This window comes from Arachis hypogaea, chromosome 7, assembly GCF_003086295.3.
Source record: "Arachis hypogaea cultivar Tifrunner chromosome 7, arahy.Tifrunner.gnm2.J5K5, whole genome shotgun sequence".
NCBI lineage: Eukaryota > Viridiplantae > Streptophyta > Magnoliopsida > Fabales > Fabaceae > Arachis > Arachis hypogaea.
This window is the reverse complement of record NC_092042.1, coordinates 1,922,483-1,940,983: the sequence shown is the minus strand read 5'-3', so window position 1 is coordinate 1,940,983 and position 18,501 is coordinate 1,922,483. Positions and strand designations below refer to the sequence as shown.

Here is an 18,501-nt window from a genome sequence, read left to right as displayed (position 1 = left end):
AGATGCTCCGAGTTCTTCCTCCGTTCCTCCTACTGGTCCTGGCGGCGCTCCTCCTGAGTCTGGCGGTGGTGATTCCTCTACTCCTCTGAAAAGATAACTTATTTTTTTATGGCTATATGGGGGCTCGGCCTGTGAGTCCCCCCTTTTTTAAACTTATTCATGTTTGATGATGTTTGAACAATTTTTCTTTGGCCTTTTAAGGCCGTAAACAAAAGTTCTTCTGGCGAGTGCCCTTTTAAATAAGGGTGTGAAAATAAATGCCCTTTTTTGGATAAAGGTTTTCAGTTACCTTGTGCGCGTATGCTTTTCTGTATTTTGAAAACCCTTTTGATCTCTTTCTGAAAACTTTTTTTGTTGGCCTGTATCGTTTTTCGAGCCTTTTCGTTTAAGAGCTTTTATGCAGCCTTTAAACTTTTCAGGTTTTCCAATCTCTTTCCGTTATCCTTTATACTCAACTTTGCTTTGGTGAGTTTTTATGACTTAGGTTATTTTTGTGACGCGTTTTTCATCTACTCGGAGTATTTCCGAGTTTATCTTACTCGGGTTCTTGTCTCGACTTAAGAGTCGGACTTTTTCCCGAGTTTTTTACGATCAACTCATACAACCTCTTTACGCCGACTTGTACCTCGTCGTTTTATCCTGACGACCATCTAGGTCGGTTCATGGGATTTTCACGTTTTGTCGAGCTTAAGTCGGCGCGTTTCGTAGAAAAACTTAGAAAAAATAAAGAAGGATATTATAAGAGATATTGTAAATGAAAAAGATCTTTATTAATTGGGAAGGTACCTTCTTGCTACTAAGGGTCTTGATAGCCTATTTTCCCTTAGCCTCTACTATGATGCCTCGTTAAAAACCCTTCTCCAGAAAAAACCCTTTTGGGAAAAAATCATGAAGTTGGGAAAAGAGTACATCAGGGAGTAGAGTTCGCTTTTAACTGTAGTACCTTTTCATATTACAAGCATGCCACGACCTTGGTAGCTCGGTGCTATTTAGGTCGGTTACTTTATAATAACCTTTCCCTAACACTTCTTTGATTTTGTATGGCCCCTTCCAATTTGCGGCGAGCTTTCCTTCTCCTGATCTGTTGACTCCAATGTCGTTTCTGATTAAGACTAAGTCGCCTAGGGCAAATGTTCTTCGAATGACTTTCTTGTTGTACCTGGCAGTCATCCTTTGTTTCAATGCCGCTTCTTTTATTTGGGCTCTTTCCCGGACTTTGGGGAGCAAGTCGAGCTCCTCTTTGTGTCCTTGTATATTTCCGACCTCATCATGGAGAATTACCCTTGGGCTTTGCTCATTGATTTCTATCGGAATCATGGCTTCTACGTCATAGACTAATCTGAAGGGTGTTTCTCCTGTGGCGGATTGGGGAGTTGTCCTATAAGCCCATAGCACCTGAGGGAGCTCTTCAGCCCAAGCTCCCTTTGCTTCCTGTAGTCTCTTCTTTAGTCCTGCCAGTATGACTTTGTTAGCTGCCTCGGCTTGCCCATTGGCTTGTGGGTGTTCCACCGAGGTGAATTGGTGCTTAATTTTCAAACTGGCTATTAGACTTTTGAAGGTGGCATCGGTAAATTGGGTTCCATTGTCTGTAGTGATGGAATAAGGTATTCCGTATCTTGTGATGATGTTTTTGTAGAGGAACCTGCGACTTCTTTGAGCGGTGATAGTAGCTAATGGTTCTGCTTCTATCCACTTTGTGAAGTAATCTATTCCCACAATCAAGTATTTGACTTGTCCTGGTGCTTGGGGAAAAGGACCTAACAAATCCATTCCCCATTTTGCAAAGGGCCAGGGAGAAGTGATACTGATAAGCTCTTCTGGTGGAGCCACGTGGAAATTTGCATGCATCTGACACGGTTGGCATTTTTTCACAAAGTCTGTGGCATCTTTCTGCAAGGTCAGCCAATAGAATCCTGCTCGGATTACTTTCCTGGCCAGCGACCTTGCTCCAAGATGGTTTTCGCAGATCCCACTATGTATTTCCTCCAACACCTCGGTGATTCTTGAGGTCGGTACGCACTTTAGCAATGGCGTTGATATCCCTCTTCTGTAAAGGACATTTCTCACCAAAGTGTAATGCTGTGCTTCCCTTCGGATCTTTTTGGCTTCTTTTTCCTCTTTGGGGAGGATGTCGAATTTTAAGTATTCGACTAAGGGATTCATCCATCCGAGGTTTAAGCCGACTACCTCAAGTGTCTCTTGTCTATCTTCTGTTTTGGATACCGAGGGCTCTTGGAGGGTTTCTTGAATCAGACTTCTGTTGTTTCCTCCTGGTTTGGTACTTGCCAACTTGGACAGGGCATCGGCTCTGCTATTTAGATCCCGAGTTATGTGTTGGACCTCGGTTTCCGCAAAGTGCCCAAGGTGCTCCAAAGTTTTTTCTAAGTACCTTTTCATATTGGGGTCCTTTGCCTGATACTCTCCGCTTATTTGGGAGGTCACCACCTGTGAGTCGCTGTGGATCCTCACCTTTGTAGCACCAACTTCTTCTGCTAACTTTAATCCGGCGATCAAGGCCTCATATTCTGCCTGATTGTTTGAAGCCGGGAATTCAAATTTTAAGGAGACCTCTATCTGGGTTCCTTTTTCATCCACCAATATTATGCCTGCGCCGCTCCCTGTTTTGTTGGAGGATCCGTCTACATAGAGTTCCCATGTAGTCGGCTTTTCCTCTTGTTCTCCTGCATATTCTGCAACGAAGTCGGCGAGGCATTGGGCTTTGATTGCTGTCCGAGTTTCATATCTCAAATCGAATTCGGAGAGCTCTATCGCCCACTGAACCATTCTCCCTGCAACATCCGTCTTTTGGAGGATTTGCTTCATGGGTTGGTTTGTGCGGACTCTTATTGTGTGAGCCTGAAAGTAAGGTCGTAGCCTTCGTGAGGCTATCACTAAGGAGTAGGCAAACTTTTCAAGTTTGTGGTACCTTAGTTCAGGGCCTTGTAGGACCTTACTAATGAAATAGACCGGGTGTTGTCCGACCTCGTCTTCTCTTATCAGGGCCGATGAGACAGCCCTGTTTGCTACGGACAGGTATAAGACGAGGTCTTTTCCCGGTATTGGTCGGGTTAAGATAGGAGGCTGGCTTAAGAATTTCTTGAACTCTTGGAATGCCTTCTCGCATTCCAGAGTCCATTCGAATTGACATCCCTTCCTTAATAAGGAAAATAGTGGAAGGGATTTTAGTGCCGATCCTGCCATAAATCTGGAAAGGGCTGCAAGTCGGCCATTGAGCTGTTGAACCTCTCTCAAACAAGTCGGGCTTTTCATTTCTAGGATGGCTCTGCATTTGTCGGGGTTGGCCTCAATCCCTCTCTGTGTTAGCATGAATCCTAGGAATTTTCCTGCTTCCACCGCGAAGGCACATTTTGCGGGATTTAATCTCATCCCATGCAACCTTATGGTGTCAAAGACTTGTGAGAGGTCGGTTAGGAGGTCGACTTCTTCCTTGGTCTTTACTAGCATGTCGTCGACGTATACCTCCATCAGGTTCCCTAGGTGGGGGGAAAACACCTTATTCATCAACCGTTGGTACGTGGATCCTGCATTCTTTAGTCCGAATGGCATGACCACGTAGCAATAGTTTGCTCTTGGCGTGATGAAAGATGTTTTTTCCTGGTCGGGCCCGTACATCGGGATTTGATTATATCCCGAATAGGCGTCCATGAATGATAAGTATTGGTACCCCGAGCTGGAATCCACCAGGGTATCAATACTCGGTAGGGGATAAGGGTCCTTAGGACATGCCTTATTCAAGTCGGTATAGTCGACGCACATTCTCCATTTACCATTCTGTTTTTTGACTAGCACGACATTGGCTAGCCACGTTGGGTATTTGACCTCTCTAATAAAGCCGGCTTCCAAGAGCGCCTGTACTTGCTCTTCTACTATTAGGGCTCGTTCTGGGCCGAGCTTGCGTCTTCTTTGCTGCACAGGTCGGGATCCTGGATAAACCGAGAGCTTGTGGGACATGAGCTCGGGGTCAATCCCGGGCATGTCGGAGGCCTTCCAGGCGAAGAGATCGGAATTGTCTCTTAGGAGCTTAGTCAACCTTTGTTTTAGAGTTTCCCCTAGGTTGGCTCCTATGTGAGTGTTTTTCCCTTCCTCTTCACCAACCTGTATTTCCTCGGTTTTTCCTCCCGGTTGGGGTCGCAGCTCTTCTCTGGCCCTTGTGCCGCCGAGCTCTATAGTGTGGACTTCTTTGCCTTTTCCTCTCAGATTTAGGCTTTCATTGTAGCATTTTCTTGCCAATTTTTGATCTCCCCTCACCGTTGCTATTCCTCCTGGGGTCGGGAATTTCATGCAAAGGTGGGGAGTTGATACCACTGCTCCAAGGCGATTAAGGGTAGTCCTGCCGATTAAGGCATTGTAGGCTGACCCTTCATCAATGACTATAAAGTCTATGCTCAGAGTCCTTGATTTTTCCCATTTTCCAAAAGTGGTGTGAAGGGGTAAGAATCCCAGTGGTTTTATTGGCGTATCCCCTAATCCATATAGGGTGTCGGGATAGGCTCTCAACTCTTTTTCATCTAACCCTAGTTTGTCGAAGGCGGGCTTGAAAAGGATGTCCGCCGAGCTTCCTTGGTCTACTAGGGTTCTGTGGAGATGGGCATTAGCTAGGATCATAGTTATCACCACGGGATCATCGTGCCCGGGGATTATCCCTTGCCCATCTTCTTTTGTGAACAAGATAGTGGGGAAGTCGGGTGTCTCTTCACCGACTTGATAGACTCTTTTAAGATGTCTTTTGCGAGAGGATTTAGTGAGGCCCCCTCCCGCAAATCCTCCCGAGATCATATGGATATGTCTCTCTGGAGTCTGCGGTGGTGGGTCTCTTCTATCCATATCATCTCGCTTTCTTTTCCCGTGAGTATCCGACCTTTCCATGAGATATCTGTCAAGCCGACCTTCTCTAGCCAGCTTTTCTATCACATTCTTAAGGTCGTAACAGTCGTTAGTGGAGTGACCATATATTTTATGGTACTCGCAGTAGTCGCTGCGGCTTCCCCCTTTTTTATTTTTAATGGGTCTAGGGGGTGGCAGTCTTTCAGTATTGCAAATCTCTCTGTATACATCCACTATAGAAGTTTTTAGAGGAGTATAAGAGTGATATTTCCTGGGCCTCTCGAGACCGAGTTCTTCCTTCTTCCTGGCTTCTCTTTCCCTCTCCTTAGATGTGGGAGGGGGTCCAGGTCGCCAACTCAGGTCTCTTAATTTCGCATTCTCTTCCATGTTGATGTACTTTTCAGCCCTTTCTTGTACATCACTTAGAGAAACGGGGTGCCTTTTAGATATGGACTGTGAGAAGGGACCTTCTCTGAGCCCATTGACTAGCCCCATTATGACTGCCTCTGTGGGCAGGTCTTGGATTTCTAGACATGCTTTATTGAACCTTTCCATATAGGCTCGTAAAGACTCTCCGACCTCCTGTTTTATTCCCAGGAGGCTCGGTGCATGTTTCACCTTATCTTTCTGAATTGAGAACCTCATCAAGAACTTCCTTGAGAGGTCTTCAAAGCTAGTGATTGATCTCGGGGGGAGGTTATCGAACCACTTCATCGCCGCTTTTGACAAGGTAGTCGGAAAAGCTTTGCATCGAGTAGCGTCGAAGGCATCAGCTAGATACATCCGACTTTTGAAGTTGCTTAAGTGATGCTTTGGATCTGTGGTCCCATCGTAGAGGTCCATATCAGGGCTTTTAAAGTTTCTCGGAACTTTTGCCCTCATTATGTCCTCGCTGAAAGGGTCCTCTCCCCCCAGAAGTTGATCTTCCTGATCGTCGCGAGAGTTATGGCCCTTGAGGGTGGATTCTAGCTGTAAGAGTTTTCTTTCTAACTCTTTTCGCCGCTCCATCTCCTCTTTAAGGTACCTTTCAGTTTCCTTCTGTTTCTCCCGCTCTTGCTCCAATTGTTCCAGGCGACTGTGGACTAATCCCATTAATTCAGCTATGTGGGATGGTCCGTCTTTTCCTGATTCGCGCCCATCTGAGGAATTTACCTTTGGATTTTTCACTCCGGAGGTACCCTCTCTATGTTGGTCGTTATCTTCCTGGTGTTGGGCCAGGTCTTCCTTGTTATTGCCTGCGTTCAGATTCTCTTCTTCGGAATCTGTTTCCGCACGGACTTCTTCGTGGAATCTATCCGCCATCAAGGGGTGATCTCTCGGGTCCCCGGCAACGGCGCCAATGTTACGGTGGGTAACCGGAGATTAATAAGATAGATGACGTTTGATGGCCCAAATGTATGAAGGAGGAGGACTCCGGATGGATCTGCAACTCAGGAGGCTCCGTCTGACTTGTTCGCGTGGATGAATGGGGGGTGGTACCTGCAATGACACTCCGATGCCTAAGTTAGCAAGAGTGTGAGCAGGTCTAGAGAGTATTGGGCTTAGAGATACCTGAAGCGTGTCAGTGTACTTATAGTGGTGAGCCAATAACCACCGTTGAAGTAGTGCCGTATCTTTAGGATGCTAACCGTCCCTATTATCTTGGGGAGGTTAAGATATGGCTTTACGAAGCGGTTAGAGAGATTTTAGGGGCGGTTACTCATTTGAATGAGTATTTATCTGCCAACTAATCCCACATCCGACTTCTTTGTACCAAGTCGTGGTTGATACCGACTACTTACGTGGAGGTCGGTACTTAGTTAGGCTTAATCCTTCGGATTAGGCCTTTTAGTTGGACCTGGGCCTTTGATATTGAGCCAGGGTATGAACATGAGTATTTCTTCCTCTTTCAGTCATTATATTAACACAATATAATAGACAAACATTGCTTTATATTTATATATATACATCATCGCTTCGTCATGATCAATAAAGCTACGTTTATTTCTGAAAACAGGATAAAATAAGACACTAAGAATAAAATAGAATAAGATATTGATTAATAGAGATATAAAATTTTGTGTTCTTATATTTTGTTTAGTGATAAACTAGAATAAATTATAAAAATCTAATTTATTCTCGTTTTTTTTTCATTCAAAAAATTTAAGATGAAAAATATAATAATAAAAAATATAATTATGAAAAATTAACAAGAATAATAAAAGAAAAAATAAAAAATAAGTTGTGTCCTTTGTTAGTGTCTTTGTGTCCTTCTTGTCAGGATGGACACAAAATACACTAATTCAGTGTCTCTGGACACATTATCTCTATCTATGTCTCCTTTGTCAAACACGATTTTATGTCTCTTATCTCTATTTATGTCTCTTATCTAATGTATGCCAAAGACTATTTCAAAATGAACATTTTTTTCCAGCCCTTCAACAACGCAATCCCAAGTCTTCCCCATTCCCCAAGCAATGGATGATGTGAGATTTGTGGTTAACATCATAATAATGCAAGTTCTTTTCATAAGCTTGGATGAGCATTTCCGTTCTACTTTAATCATGAAAATGAACTTAGCTTGATACATTATTATGATGAAATTTTTAGGAGAACAATCTAAAATTAAATGCTTTGTTCGTTCTTGTTAATAATTATCCTCTATATTGTTTGAAAATGAAGAAAATGATTAAGATAATTATATATCATTATAGAGTAAATGTATATTGATGGTCCCAGCATACTGATACATAGAAAAAGAAGAGAAAGAAGAAAGAGTCAAATACGTGTGTTGGAAATTTGAGTCCATATTTGTTTGAAGTGTTTTGGAGGTGCATGATCAATTATTCTTGGCAATTAACTCTTGTTATGCACCACTTATAATAAGCATACTTAGCAACTAAGATTACATATATGTGTATTTGTGTGTAGTGTACAATGAAAGAAAATGACTTGAGCTCATAAGAAAACAACTTCCACAGTGTTGCTTGTGTCCGAGTCAGAGAAAAATTATACTGAATTGTTTACGAGTAAGTGAATTTTGGACTAATAATTAATTGTGAATTTTAAATTTATATACACATATATTCTTTTATTTGTATAGAAACATTTAAAAAATAGGTGGAGTCTATATTAAATATAATTTATTTAAAATATAAAAAAATATGTTGAAGTTATTGTTAGTAAGAGTTTTTAATTTTTTTAATAAGTATATAAAAATATATTGAAAATTTTAACCTTTTGTATTTTTTTATAACTTTTTTAAAATTAATAACTTAAATCCTACAAATAAACTATAGATGAATAAATTTTCATTTTGATCCACTAATCTACAAAGTGACATTTTTATTTGGTGGTTTGATTTTTGCATTTGTTTTAGTGGATGGACTTAATCTTTTTATGTGGCGCTAGTCCTTCTTTTTTTTATTGGTTGTTAGAGTTGTTGCTTTTTTCTTTTTGTCATAGGTTCTTGTGAAGACATATTTTTTATGAATTGTTGAGTTGTATGCATTTTTTATTGTGTTATTTGTTCCATCTTTGCTTGTAAGTTCTTCGAAAAGGTGTCTTGAATTTGTATATTTTTTTCTCTTTAATCTCTTGATGAGTATGTAATTTTCGTTTGATGATATTAGTGTAGGCGAAGTTGGTTTCTATAATTAATAAATAATTTAAATTAGAAATAAAAATGATGTATTGATAACCGTGTATTATTAAAAATCTTTTTTTTTTCTTTGGCATCAAATAGTACAAAAATTATTGTAGCACTTTGATCTGAAATAAGTATTGGGTTAGTAACTAATAATTTGATAGATGAGATTATAAAAAGTATATAGAGTTACCTTATTGTTGGATATTGTCGTATTTGATTACATGTGCCACAAATGTAGTTATCTCCTTTTCATCTAATATAATCGTTTCTAAGCAAAGATGCTCCTCTTCATTTGTGGGTGTTAATGTTTTCTATAGACGAACCACAGCAAATTTTGATAAACAAATTGTCTGTTTGTTTGGTGATATTGTCCAAAGAATGATGCTCGAGTAAGTTTGAGATGTTGTGTATTTCAAAAATAAATTTTGTGCTAAATTTGATGTTATTTGAAAGAATGATGATAAGAGACTTATACAAGTAGGTCAAATAGTATGGAATCTGAATATTTGTAACGTAAAATTTATTATGATTAATAATATTATTATGACATTTGTAATATGAATGTTTATTACATTTGATGAGTTATTTATAGAAATTAATTATTGGGTTATAAATTTATTGTATTGTTTATAATAGTAAGATATAATAAATATAGGAATATGAATTCAATGTCTTTGTAGGTTACAAATTTGGTTAGACAGTATTAATTTTTAATTATGGGTGTTTTTTAGGTTTTTTTTGTATATATATATATATATATATATATATATATATATTTTGTTGATTTGAAAATAATAATTGATTTGACAAAAATTGAATGGTTAATTTTAAAATTTTGTCAAGTAAACGATATTGATGATATAGCATTAATAGAAGGAGAAACATGTCTTAAAAATAATATGAGTATACTTATCCATCTACTTTTATATATTAAGAATAGATTATAATAAAATTTTTACGAGAACAATCTAAAATTAAATGTTTTGTTCGTTCTTATTAATTATTTCAAAACTAAAATTACAAAAAAAAATGTTTGGAAGGAAATCAAGGAATATAATGTGATCAATTAGTTAATTACGGAATTTCACTAAACGCATCTCATCATATATATATATATATATATATATATATATATATATATATATATATATATATATATATATATATATATATATAAAAGTTAACAATTATGAAGCACTTCTTATTAGTTGTTTTATTTGGTCATCATAATTGAGTAGCAATGACTTAAATTTTAAAAGTTATCACATAATTAGATAAAAGACTATCAAATTTATATTAACTGATTTTTATTTTTTTACCGCATCCCACATTCTAATAGACTATCGAAATTTTGTGGTTTATTACTGTTTAATAAATTACTGTATATAAATGGTTTAAATTTTAAATATTTGTTTAATCAGATGAGTAAGCTAATTATTTGATGAATTTAGTTTTTCACAAAAAGTAAGTCTTGTTATAAAATTAGTTAATAAAAAAAATATGCTTCTTTCATTTTAAAACACAAGTTGGTCTTAGTGGGAAAGATTTATATTTTGAAATATGGGGAGAAAGAAGAATAAAATAAATGAAAAGATAATTCTCCATAATATATAGAAGACATTTTGTGGCTAACCTAATTTGGTTGACTGAAGGAGCGTTTTGTCCATGAAACCCAAGTCAATGTATAATAAAAAAATGTTATATGTGGAAATTAATGGTCATAGGAAATATAAAAGACGTCCAAGACAAAAGAGATCCATAAATGCAATGAATGGAAACTACATATGAAAACACATAGCGTTATGGATGGTTTAGAAAATTATTTCATTTTACACTTTGATTGGATGTTTGATAGAAAATAAGAGAAAAGAAAATGAAAAGAAAGAAAATAAAAAGAAAAGTGGATTTTTTTGTATGTTGTTTGGATGTAAAAAAAATAGATGAAAAGAAAATAAGAAAAAAATTTCTTTTGTTTGGATAAAAAGAAAAATAAGAGAGTAAAGTATTATTTTTGTCTCTAACATTTGGGGTAAGTTTTAAAGTTGTCCCTAACGTTTCAATCATCCTATTTAAGTCCCTAAAGTTTCAAAATTGACTCCATGTTGTCTTGCCGTTAGGGATCAGTTAATAGAACTGGCAGCCAAACAAAATTGAGACGATTTTGAAATGTTAGGGACTTAAATAGGACGAAAACGTTGGGGACAAAGACGATACATAAAAATAAATTTTAGTTTTATTCTCCAATAATATCAATTTTTTCTTGTACATAATATTCAATTATTTTTTAATTACATCTAAATAAATTACACTTAATCACATTATTTTCATTCTAAATAAATTTATTTTTTTATAATTTTACACTTAAAGTTATAAGTTAAAAAAAAAAAAAATAAATTTATTTAGTATGAAAATAGTGTGATTAAGTGTAATTTACTTAGATGTGATTAAAAAATAATTGATATTATTGAAAGATAAAATTAAAATTTATTTCTATGTATTATTTTTGTCCCCAACATTTTCGTTCTATTTAAGTCCCTGACGTTTCAAAATCATCTCAATTTTGTCCCGCCGTTAATTATGTTAACAGATCCCTGCCAATTTTAAGATGTTAAGGACTTAAATAGAACGATTGAAACGTTAAAGACAACTTTGGAACTTACCCCAAACGTTAGAAACAAAAACGATCCTTTACTTAAAATAAGAAGAGAGAAAATTATAATAAAATAAAATTACCTTATTATCCTTACATATATTATATATAAATTATAATTTATTAATATATTTAAATTTTTTTAATAAAAAAATATTCCAAATTATTTTTTAAAATTTTAAATGTTATAAATGAAAAATTATATATTTGTTTTTCAAACAAATACATGTAATAAATCAGTAAAACACCAATTAGAGAAAAAATAAGAGTGAGTTAGGAATTTTGCTTTTTGTTATTAAAAGGGTAAATATGAAATTTTAACATTGTTTGCCCATCTCTTTTCAGTTTTCATCGCAGCAATGAGAAGAAAAAATTTATATAAGCCCCACATCTACTTTTTTGTTTTCCACCCATTTTTTACTCTAATCCAAACAAAGAAAAATAGACTTTTCCATCCATTTTTTTCTCTTTCATTTTCCTTCCTTTCAAATTCTGCTGTTTCGGACATTGCCTTAGTCTTTGAATGAGTCAGGAGAAAAAGAGTTGGAGTGAGAGTATGACAACACATAATTTGTTTTGAAAAGAAAAAACACATAATGAATATGTATGACAAAAATTAAGCTTAAGAACTTGTTTTATCAATTATTACTAGAATTAATAAATATTAAATAAAATAAGTTCTAACTATTTTCGGCTAACTATTTTCGGCTAATTATGTTTTGTTACCAAACATTTCTGTTTTACTAAATACACTTTTCTATCACAACTTCTAAATGACAGAAGAATCATGAGCACTACTACTCTACTAGTTAGATTGTAATTCCCCCTGAATTTTCGTCATTGTCAAGAAACTTCTAAGTTTTGGTATTTTGCACCCTTTTTCAATCAGGGATCAGCAGATTTCTCAAAAAGTGGATTTAGACCTCATTGTATACTCTGCAACAAGTTGAGCAAAAGATGATGATCTATCCTCTAGCAATTTTGAAGGTGAATCATATTCCTCAATTAATCCTGCATTAAATTAATTTACAATGAAAAAATCAGAAAATGGGGAAATCAACAAGGTACAATAGAGTTTAATTATGAATAATTGGTACTTGCTAGTTCTTACCTTGATGAAGAAGCAAGACCATATCACTGTCAAGAACAGAAGTGATTCTATGTGCAATGGTTATGACTGTTGAGTCGGCGAAATGTAGCCTAAGAGTTTGTTGTATCAAATTGTCTGTAGCAGTATCAACTGATGCAGTCGCTTCATCAAGCACCAATACGTTGCTCTCCTTATGCCTTAGAAAATGATTTATTTATTTATTTTCTATTTTTTAAAACAGATGTGAGTTATGACATGCTGCCACAAAGTGCTTAAATAGATCAAACCTTGGATTAGTGCAAAAGAAAGAACATCATAATTGCATGTGTGATGTATTTAACATTGGCCTTTTATGTCCAATGTCCAATTTTATTAATTATAGTTATCGAGAAAGTAATACTGATTAGTTGTACAATCTGAAATTGCATTTTTTAGATTCATGAAAATGAAAAATCTAGATGGATCAACATTAAATAAGACTTCCAATCTATTTCTGTTTTATTTAAAAGTCAAGCACCCTCTTCTAAATCAATAAGAAGGCAGAACCTAGCTTTATTGCAAAAACTGCTTCTAACTTTGCTTTTTTCTTCAACTTCTCATCACTATAATATATCTGTTTTTATAACAATAATCTTCTCTGTTTTGAGTCTTGATGGCCAAGTTTAAATTAAAACAGAGAAATAGATTTCTTAAGATATTGACAAATGTGTGCTTGGTTAGAAGTTGGAACACTAACCAGTAGAATGAAGCAAAATCAATGAGTGTTGTTAGATATGCACGAAAAAAAAGAAAAATATCATAATTTACTTGCAGCATCATATATATGTAACAATACACTTACAAATATAAAAAGACATAAACAGAAACAACCAAATTAAATCCTCAAACGAAATATAAAAAGACACAGCAGCATAACATACAAACTTAATTATTGCACATTTATGTTACAACAAAAACCTGAAACAGATTTCTCATGCAGAAGTTGTGGCCTCTAAGTTGTTCTTGCACGCCGGTTTCCACGGCTCTTCCTTTTAATTCTTTTGCCTCCAAAGATGATCACAAGCCATTGAGGTTTTCCAATTGAGAAAACACAGCATCCCAAGCCAATTCCAAATACCATTCCACATGCATATCCTATTGCCACTGGTTTCCAACCAAATCCAAACTTGTCTTCAGCCTCAGAAGATGGATATTGCTGTTGAGGGACATTGTTGTTGCATTCAATTGACAATGGAAATCCACATAGCCCCATGTTTTCCTCATAGGAATCGTTTGAAAATGTATCAAACTGCTTTCCTCGAGGTATTGATCCCTCAAGATGGTTGCTGGAAAGATTCAGGACTTCAAGAAAGATCAGATTGGTCAACTCATCAGGAATTTTCCCTGTAAGCAAATTTGAGGAGAGGTCCAATGATTCAAGGTTTGTCAAATTTCCTAGAGAGTGAGGAACAGGACCAGTGAGGCTGTTATGGGAAAGGTTAAGGCTTAGAAGTGCATGAAGTTCTCCAAAATCATCTGGAATCTCTCCTTCAAATCTGTTATTTGATAAATCAATACTTACAAAGACATTTGGAATTTTCTCAAGATTGGTTCTAAGCCCTTTCATTGTTGCAGTCACAGAATCATCGTAGACTATGACAGTGGAGCCTATTATAAAGCCATTACCACTTTGGATGTAATAGAAGCTGCTTTGCACTTCTGCTCCAACAACACTCTTCATGGCTTGGAAACCTTTTGGTAATTGGCCACTAAATTTATTGGATGAGATATCAAAAAAAAAATAAACTGGGAAACACATCTTTGGTTTTGAAGCAGACTATGGGCCCATAAAACTTGTTGGATCGTAAAACCAATATTTCCAAATTCTGTAAACTTTGAACCCAATGTGGAAATGTATCCTCAATCTGATTGTCGCCGAGATTCAAGTCCATCAAATCTTTGCAGTTGGACAGAGATCTAGGCAAATGACCTTCTAATTGGTTCCCATTGAGATTCAATGTTTTGAGATTCCTGGAAAAGTTACTTGGCAAAGTGCCATGAAATTTGTTTGTCTGTAGATCCAAAACAGAAAGGGAAGATAAATTGGCAACACATTGTGGAATGGTGCCTCTGAACTTATTATGCGACAACTTGATAGTTTGGAGAGAAGTTGCATTGCAAAGGAAGGAAATATTGTCATCAGTTAGCAGGTTGAAACTAAGATCAAGGTATTCAAGTTGGTACCATGGGAATTGGCCTATTGATAACAACTGGTTATGTGAAAGTTCCAAAAACTCTAATGAATGTGAATCACGTATCCATTTGGGAATTTTTCCTTCAAGTTTATTTTCTGAGAGTTGGAGAGTTTGCAACTTTGGAAATTTCCATGAGATTTTGGAAAAATTAGTTAAATCGATCTGAAGCAACAGCAATGCTTCTAAGTTGGAGAACCTATTATAACTGGAATTGGTTCTAGAATCTAATAACAATGAATTAAAACCTGACAGAGAAAGGACTTCAAGGTTTTGAAACTTTTGAAGCTTGGAAAAAAGTGGTGAATGAAGGGAATAACTCCAATTGCCTGATGACAAACATAAGTAAGTGAGATTTACAAGGTTAAATAGTGATTCTGGAATATTTCCTTGTAACTTATTCCCGCATAAATATAGAGACTGCAAGGAATGGGATGAGATTGCACTTATATTTCCTGTAAACTGATTATTTGATAGATCTAAGGATGTCAGAAATGGTAAGGAGAAACACCAAGATGGAATTGTCTCATTTAATGAGTTATCATTTAAAATCAATTCAGTCAAACTTGAAAAACCTGTTATTTTTTTAGGTAGAGGCCCCTGAAACTTATTATGAGAACAATCCAATCGAGAAATCTGAGTTAAGTTAGCTAATGAAGATAGCAATAACTTCCCTCCTAGATTGTTACTTGCCAGAATAAGTGTTTGTAATTTGGTCAATTGACCAAGTACTTTTGGAAATTGACCATTAAATCTATTGAATGAAAGGTCCAAGTGAGTGAGATGTTGAAGGTTTGAGAGCGATGATGGGATTGAGCCACTAAATCTATTGAATGAAAGGTCCAAGTGAGCGAGATGTTGAAGATTTGAGAGCCAGGATGGGATTGAACCATTGGATTCACTTTCAAACAAGTTCAAAGAAGTTAGATGTGTGAGGTTAGAAAAGGAAGAAGGGATTTGTGATCCTGAGAATTGACACCATGAAAGATCTAAAACATTAAGAGACGTATTGCAATTCAACTGTGGAACATGGACTTGAATGTTTCTGTTTCCAGGTAGATTGAGCTCATAAAGATTTGGTAAACAGAGAATTTGACTTGTCAAATGTCCTCTTATTCCTGTATAACCAAGACTAAGAGTAACCAAAGAGAAAGACCAATTGGACAAATGACTTGGTGTTATGCTAATGGAAGACATGTCTGTATCATCCAATATAATCTCACGCAAAGCAGTTGCATTTTGCAGCATTCTCTTCCAAGTGGTTTCTTTCCACTTTAAACCAAAATTCAAAGAGAGATCAAGTGACTGTAATTTGGAAAGGTGTGAGATTTGAGAAGGAATATCACCTTTGAAATCACAATAAGATAAATTCAAGTGTGTGAGATTCACAAACCCACCAAACTGAGATGACAACTGAGAATTATAGATATGATTGTGAGCAAAGTTGAGTGTTTGGAGATGAGTAAGATGGAAAAGTGTACTGTTAGGATGGATTATACCTACAAGTGCACTGCAACTTAGATCGAGGCCAATCACGTGACCAGAAAGAGAATCACACGTGACACCCATCCATGAACAACAATCTGTCCTATTGTCCCACGTACTCATCTTTGGATAAGCATTGGGGCATTCATATTCATACCATCCATCAAAAAAAATAGTGTTAGTAACGAGTTGGATCTTGAAGTGAAACAAGGCAGAACTCTCTTCTGGATGGCATGAATGAGAAGACAAACATGCAAAGTGAAACAGCATAAATAAGTGCACACACACCACAACTCTAACAACCACCAACATCATTATTGATTATTCCTTTATGGTTTTATATATATGACTCAGATCATAAATCAAGATCCATGTATTTATAGCCAACCATCACATACATGATTTCTATATTGAAAACTACCGCTACCAAATAATATTCATACTCTCCCAATTTATCAATGTCCAATAAGACCAAATCAAAGTCTAAGTAGTTTTCTTCTAACGTCAGATTTAGATATACGTGGTTCTCTAGCTTCTTAGAGTATTATTAATTAGGGCTATAGTATAATTATATATTGTTCTAATATATCATAACGGGTCTTGGATAGAGCAATAATCATATTTTGTTATTTGGAAAAGTATAGGAACCAAGTCTCTAATCAGAACAACTCAATTAATTGTAATTATTAATAATTAATTTTAAATTTTAAATTTTAAAAATTTAAAACTGATTAAGTAAATCTAATTAAAGCTTATAAAAATCTTCCTCTTCTCTTTCACATTAACCTATTCACCTTCAACAACCACATACAACACACAGATACTTTTCTCTGTCAAGCCCTCTCCGTCCCTGCCCCACCCAAGGCTCTGCAACTTCTCAAATTTGGGAGCATCTTAACTAGGTAATCTTCTACATTTATCAGCATCCAGGAAACTCTACCATTTGTTCTTCAATGGTACCACGCATTACCAAGGTTTCCACATGAATAGGACGAGAAGCACCCATGAGATGGGTACGGCTAATTACTTGCTCCTCCATACTTCTACTATCCCAAATTGGCTCCATCAAAAATACATGCGTAACGAAACTCAGGTCAAGTCCCAATGCAGCGCTTCCATCCATCACAAGTGCCATACAACTTGAATCATGCTGGAATGTGGCTAATCACTTCTTCTTGGTGCGCATTGGGCTATACATTCCAGCATATTTAAAATTATTAAAGAAATAGAAACATTTACATTTGTAATAAAAAAATTCAAAAAATATATAAAAGACATTTATTTAGTATGAAAAAAAAAAACATTTTGATCCTTAGCAAAAAAAACATCCATATATATTAATTTATTTTTATTAAGATGAGTTTCGAGGTCCAACCATTAAATAGTTAGCAACGTGAATCACAGAAACTGATTCAATTAGCTTCCGCCTCTTCACCTTCATTCTCTCTCCAAATAGATTCAGAACCATCCAATTTACAAAGAAAAGAAACATCATAATGCCTAGTATAAGTACCATCCACGTAAAGATTTTGGATTCACCCAGAGGCACTTGGCTGATTTTTGGCTGTTACCCTCTTGGTTCCCTAGCATTGTTGTTTATATTTACTCCGATCATCATATTAAAATATAATAAACTTCGTACATTTAAATTTCAATTTTGACGGGGATATATATAATTAAAGTAATTGGAATATATGGAACTACCCCTTAGCTTGTGTTTAAACCATTGATGAACTTGATATAATAATTGAAATAGTGGACATAATAAATTAAACTTTTATGTGCAAGGAACTTGATCAAGTTATCCAAATTCTCCCCAAACGATCTCTTGGCTATATATATATTGTTTCCTTTTTATATATCATCTATATATGTATATCTATCTACCAACTACATGTATATATTGGCTTACTTAGCTTGAAATAAATTAAGGAAAAGAAAAAAGGAGACGTGTGTTGCATGGTATACAATAACTATCTAATATTTATTTGAGACCAATAAAGCCCGTAAGATTAAAATATTATGAAAGAGTGATCCAACATACACTACTACACATATTTAGTACATATATCGCAACTCTATGTTTAACTTAAATAAGTACTTAACCACATATGGGGTGGACGAGTTAAATTTAGACTTTAAAATTAGGTTAGTTTATAAGTATATAATATATATACATACACTACTATTTGACTATGACTAAAGTGACAATTACATCATCCTAAATTTTGACTGAACGAGCGTTTTGTCCATGAATTCACGTTAGAATAGTTATACGTTTGTTTCCTGTGTTTCTTCCAAGGACTAAAGAACAAATTATATAAGACGGGAATATTATTATTATAATACAAGCTGAAACCTAAGTCAATATATAATACAAAAATGTTGTATGTGGAAATTAATGGGCATAGGAAATATAAAAGACGTCCAAGACAAAAGAGATCCATGCATGCAATGAATGGAAGCTACATATGAAAATACATAGCGTTATGGATGTGTTAGAAAATAATTTCATTTTAGTCTTTGAATGAGTCAAAGGAGAAAAAGAGTTGCAGGAGAGTATCTATTCAAT

The 18,501-nt window shown here is 35.6% G+C and overlaps 1 protein-coding gene across 1 annotated transcript; it reads right to left on the bottom strand.

The window, feature by feature from the left end:
- Positions 1-12,987: 12,987 nt before the first annotated feature.
- On the bottom strand, positions 12,988-16,348 carry LOC112701865 (receptor-like protein 9DC3). Its single transcript, XM_029288211.2, has one exon. It carries the CDS (start codon positions 14,009-14,011, stop codon positions 13,205-13,207), a length of 807 nt encoding a protein of 268 aa, XP_029144044.2. The 5' UTR covers positions 14,012-16,348; the 3' UTR covers positions 12,988-13,204.
- Positions 16,349-18,501: the final 2,153 nt, after the last annotated feature.